This window comes from Oratosquilla oratoria, chromosome 4 (assembly GCF_046742065.1).
Source record: "Oratosquilla oratoria isolate Oo_2021 chromosome 4, ASM4674206v1, whole genome shotgun sequence".
NCBI classification, from domain to species: Eukaryota; Metazoa; Arthropoda; class Malacostraca; order Stomatopoda; family Squillidae; genus Oratosquilla; species Oratosquilla oratoria.
In genome coordinates, this window is record NC_134780.1 from 14,208,277 (window position 1) to 14,214,288 (window position 6,012).

At 43.0% G+C, this 6,012-nt stretch overlaps 1 protein-coding gene across 1 annotated transcript; it reads right to left on the minus strand.

Annotated features, from left to right (window-relative positions):
- Positions 1 to 3,269: 3,269 nt before the first annotated feature.
- On the minus strand, positions 3,270 to 4,611 carry LOC143024282 (uncharacterized). Its single transcript, XM_076183075.1, has 2 exons — positions 4,102 to 4,611; positions 3,270 to 3,947 (listed from the first exon to the last, which is right to left on the minus strand). Exons 1-2 carry the CDS (start codon positions 4,564 to 4,566, stop codon positions 3,939 to 3,941), a joined length of 474 nt encoding a protein of 157 aa, XP_076039190.1. The 5' UTR covers positions 4,567 to 4,611; the 3' UTR covers positions 3,270 to 3,938.
- Positions 4,612 to 6,012: the final 1,401 nt, after the last annotated feature.

Sequence of the window (6,012 nt, forward strand, 5' to 3'; positions counted from 1 at the left end):
GACTTTGTGCACTATTTTTCAGGACACAGCGAGCGAGTGAAGACCGGCATGCTCATAGGCTTCTTCCTCAGATCTTTTAGAATTTGCAGTGAGGAATTTTTAGAAGATGAATTAGCCTACATAACTAATGCCTTTAAGAAATTAAAATATCCAGGGGGAATGATTAAAAAGCTGAAAGGAGTAGCTAGGAACATTTTCATGAGACCAAATGTCCAATCGTCCGAGGATAATAAGGTACAGTATATTTCGGTTCCTAACTCTAGAAAAACTGAAGACATAGACAGATTTCTTGGGAAGAGTGGAATAAAAATAGCAAGGACGTCCAATTCCAATATTGGAAGAATCGTCAAGACCAAGAATATAAAAGGACTGTCCCAAAACGCCCTCAGTACCATCTATCGCATTCCTTGCGGTAGATGCTCATCTTCGTATTACGGCGAGTCAGGTCGAGGCGTCGAGAAACGCATAGCCGAGCACAAACGAGACTTGAGGTCACACAGGATGTCTAACTCACTCGTCCAGCATGCTGACCAATCTGGACATTTGCCCCACTGGGATGGAATCGAGGTTTTACACACGGGATTAAGGAGAGACATGAAGAAGACTGTTGAAGCTGCCTACATTAATTATTATGAAAATATCAATGACAGGGAAGGTTTTGTTTGTTTGTCAAAGGCAGCAAGTAAATTAATTATAAATACAATTGGGAAACGTATGCATGATACGGGAAAGGGAATCCCCAGACAGCCAGCGGGATGACCTGTCCATGCCCCGTCCTCGGATGTATAAATGTGTGGTCCAAACTGTGTGTAGACAGCTTACTGAAGAAGACCGAGTCGGTCGAAACGTATAAGCAATAAAAAAAGTTCCAGCCCAACTTCGCTTATTCTTCCTCCACCCAGTCTCTCATATAAATATATATATATATATATATATACATATATATATATATATATGTATATATATACATATATATATATAACACATATATATATATATATATATATATATATATATAGATTTAATTTGGAAGTAGGTAGAAACAACTTTGCCAACCGTGTAGTTAATGAATGGAATAAACTTCCTGCACAGGTAGTGCAATGTAGTTCAGTTCGAAGCTTTAAGAATCATTTAGATAAATACCTAAGTAAGATGATGTAATGATTATAATTTATCTTATATTATTTGTTTTTGTTTTGTTATCATTTGTCTGTCTGATTTTCATTTATTATTAGTTATATGTTAATTCATTATTATTTACTATTTACCTGTTTGTTTATTATTTAACTATACCTATGCATTTATTTATATATTTTATTTGTTATTTACATTATTATATTTTTTATTTATTGTTTTATTATTAATATGATTTTTTTTTTTCACATCCGACCTAGATATGGATCAAAAGGTCTCCTGTCGGCATGCTCCGCCTTTGTAATCCTTAATCCTTTGTAATATATATATATATATATATATATATATATATATATATATATATGAGAGAAATTCGCTAGTAACAGCGACATCAATCCGATGATTTTATGACAGTCGCATGCAGGATTCAAACCCACTGCTATCGGCCACTCGTAAGATACCTTCAAAGAGCCTCAGCCCACTACACCTACAAACACTTAAGTGTCTGTTGGTGTAGTGGGCTAAGGCTCTGTGAAGGTATCTAACGAGTGGCCGATAGCAGTGGGTTTGAATCCTGCATGCGACTGTCATAGAATTATCGGATATATATATATATATATATATATATATATATATATATATATATATTTATATATATATATATATATATGTATATATATATATATATGTGTGTATATTATGCATATATATATATATATATATATATATGTGTGTGTGTGTGTGTGTGTGTGTGTGTGTGTGTGTGTGTGTATACACATATATATATATATATGTATATACATATATATATTATATATATATATACATATATATGTATATATATATATATATAAATATATATATATATATATATCCCTCTCTCTTTCTCTCTATATCTATATATCTATCTATCTATCTATCTATCTATCTATCTTTCTCTATCCTTCTCTATATCCCTCTCTCTCTACACATCTCTCTCTATTCCCCTCTAAGTCCTACTCTCTCTACCCTCTCCCTGTCTCTCTCTCTCTCTCTCTCTCTCTCTCTCTCTCTCTCTCTCTCTCTCTCTCTCTCTCTCTCTCTCTCTCTCTCTCTCTCTCTCTCTCTCTCTCTCTCTCTCTCTCTCTCTCTCTCTCTCTCTCTCTCTCTCTCTCTCTCTCTCTCTCTCTCTCTCTCTCTCTCTCTCGTCCCAGTTCATCTTCACTGAACCTCCTCCAAACCCATTTTGACCTCCTCAGAAAGGGCGCCAGACGGACGCGACAGTGGGTGACCGAACGGATGCAGAGTTCGAATATGTGACGTCTTGGGTAAACAGGACGAAAGAAAAAGTTTCTAATTAATTTTCCAAAAAAATATGTCGACCAAGGAACATTGTCATATAGAAAACATCCGGAGAAAGTAAAAGATCGAAAAATGTTCAAATATATGGTCAATTCAAGATTCAAAACAGGTCAAACACCCCATCCTATCCCCCATCAAAAACGGTTCATAGAGTCAAGAATGTCATCGTCAGTACCGTAAACTTGAATCGCAAAACATACAAAGACAGACAGATAGATACATAGATACATACAGACACACACACACACACACACACACACACACACACACACACACACACACACACACACACACACACACACACACACACACACACACACACACACACACACACGTAGTTGGTAGAGCGATGAACTACTAGCATGGTGGTGCGCGTAGTGCTTGGTTCGAATCCTGCCCAGGGCCGAAATTATTTCGGTACAGCTGCGATTCGGGTCGTTACTCTGACTCCCGTGGGCGGGGAGTTGGGTGTGTGTGTGTGTGTAAGGTCATAGCATTACCCATAGATCGGACCTACGAGCTCTGAGCTCTCTTCCAGGAGGGAAATGCTGTCGATCACGAGTCCAACACGTGATCCAAAGACCAAGTGAATACACATACACACACACACACACACACACACACACACACACACACACACACACACACACACACACACACACACACACACACACACACACACACACACACACACACACACACACACACACACACACACACACACACAGAAAGAGAAAGAGAGAAAGAGAGAGAGAGAGAGAGAGAGAGAGAGAGAGAGAGAGAGAGAGAGAGAGAGAGAGAGAGAGAGAGAGAGAGAGAGAGAGAGAGAGAGAGAGAGAGAGAGAGAGAGAGAGAGAGAGAGATTTTTTTTGTTTTAATAAATTTATTACGCCCGTGGGCGGCAAACAATAGTACATCTATCACAGCATTGTGTTAGAGGACATGTCATATATTATATACATTCTTTAAATGGAGACATAATACAATAATCATTCAGGATTCCCCGAAATGGTGATGGCGGGATAGTGGTACTATGTAAGTGTTTACATATAATCATCATGCCCCGTCTCCGGGGAATATTGTCTGTCACTATGGGTCACTGGAGACAATAATACCAAGGGTGTTCGTATTACGACGGTTACGCAGCCCGTACGGTGATCACCGTGGCATATCATCCGTCTGGGAGCCCCGTCACACAAGTCGACTCCCAAGTCCGAGCCGAGCACTGACATATATTGTGCCTTCGTACTGGTCTTGCGTCGGCGTTACTTGTGGCGGTTGGGTAGGAGGTGGTCGTATGGGGATATCGGTAGACCGTTCCGCATCTTTCGGTGTGTTGACATGGCATGAGTGGATGCGTGTACTCGTATCTTGTTTTAAGGTATGATAGGGTGAGCATTACGCGTGGCGTCCATGACGTAGGTATAGGCTGCCTTGGTAAGATGGTCCACCGATTAATAAATTCATTGCTTCTGAGGGCGACAAACAATAGTATATTAGTCATATTGTTATGGAAAGAGATACAAAAGGAGGTATGATTGGATTTAACAATCAAAATCCCCCAAAATGGGGGTGGCGAGCTAGGAGTGTATCTAAGTTGTCGTCACTAAGTAAATATTTACATACAGTTATCACGTCTTGTCTCTGTGGAATACTGTCTGTCACAATGGGGCATTGGAGACAGTAATGTTCAAGAGTGTTGGCGTTAGGGCGGTTACACAGCCTGCATGATGAGTAATGTGGCATATCTTCCGCCTGGGAGATTTGCCACACAGGTCGATATCCGAGTCTGAGCCGAGCACTGACAACATTGTGTCTCCGTACCATGAGTCCGCGTCGGCGATACTTGTGGCGGCTGGGTAGGAAGTGGTCGTGGTGTTGAATGGAGACACTGGTGGCTCGTTCCGCATCCCTTCGGCGTGTTGTTATGGTGTGAGTGGCTGCGTGTATTCTGTTTTTGAGGCATGTGAGAGAGGGTACTACGCGTTCGTTATCTAAGACGAAGGCACAAGCTGCTTTGGCAATACGGTCCACTGTGTCGTTGCCAGCAAGGTCGACGTGTGAGGGCACCCATATGAGAGATACGGCCATAGATGCTTCATGAACAACGGCGAGTTGGGTCAGTATGGCCTGTACAACACGATAGTAGTTGGGTCTGGGTTGGGTCTGGGTGAGACATAGCCAGACAGCGTAGGTGCCGTGTCGCATGGCTGAGCACCACCGGGAAAGGCTTCTTGAATAAATATTATCTGGGGGTGATGGCGATGGACATATGTCTTCAGTGCAGTGAGTTTCGTGTTATGGCGTATTCCGAAAGCATTCCAGGAGATGACGTGAAGCGATACGAGATCAGAGAATCTTATTACTATGTGCTTTGCGAGAGCCGGAAGAGGTTGGTGTTTGAATGTAGGCGCTGCCAGGCGGAGCATGGGTAGAGGAGTTCAAAGGCGACGAGAGCTTCTCTAGATGGGAGGCAACTGTATCAAGTCGCTCTGTAAGGGCTGTGACAGAGGTGATAACAACTTTGTGAGATTCAACTAGACTGGCAAGTGTGGTTGCTGTGGTAGCCTGTTGGTTAACTAAACTTTCGATACGGGCATCTATGGCATCGAATTGCTTCGTGAGGGCTGAACAGCGGGATTCGAGAGATGCAACAGCTTGGCGAAGAGCTTGTACTTCAGCAGAGTCCGTGGTGCTGGGCGTCGTGAGAGAGGTGGCTGGAAGTGGTGGTGGTAGTGATGATAGTGGTGGTCCAAGTCTTTGGGAAGTGGCCGTGGGTGTTCGCTTAGTACAGCCATGCCAAACGTTGACCCCTGGTTTATGGCATCGGGGGCACTTCCATCGGGATGTGTCTGGTGGTGGGGATATGGAAAGTTCTGAGGTAGATGCGGAGTCGTCGGACGTGGTGGGTGGAGTGGGTGGGCGGTGAGGGCAGGAACGAGTGTCATGATTCTCCGCGCACCAGGCACACTTTGCGGGAGCGGAACAGTATCTTGAGATATGTTTGAAGCCCCAGCATTTATAGCACCATGGAATTTCATCTTTCATTTTGCGAAGCTCACAGGGAGGGAGGAAAGGTAGGAAGGGGAACTCTAAGGTAGGCGGCGGTGGTTCAAGTAGGGTCCACGTGATGACTAGTCGGTTGCGAATCTGCAAGCTGTATGTATCCCTGGATATTCCTTGGCATGAGAGGCATCGATGCTGACAGGGTATCGAGTGAGGAGGTACGTAGGGAATTTACGTGGTCTTTCCGTGGAGTCCTGGATGACTAGGCGTAAAGATAATATTTCCCCACTCGTGATACTTTTAATGATGTCTGGTCGTTGTCTTGAAACATAGACGAAACGAGATGTAATAGCTGACATCTTCACCTCAGCCAGCTCACGATCGAGACGGAAAGACTTGGCAACGTTGGAGAGCCACCGAAGTTTCACGTCACAGCTTGAGTTGTCAGGGAAAGTTAATTTGACATATTTCTCTCTGGGAGCAAAGGCAGGAGCCTGTGACGGCGAGGTATAGGACGAGATTGGGGGGGTA

Coding starts and splice junctions, on each gene's coding strand:
- LOC143024282 (XM_076183075.1), bottom strand. CDS start 4,566: ATGGCCGTATCTCTCATATGGGTGCCCTCACACGTCGACCTTGCTGGC.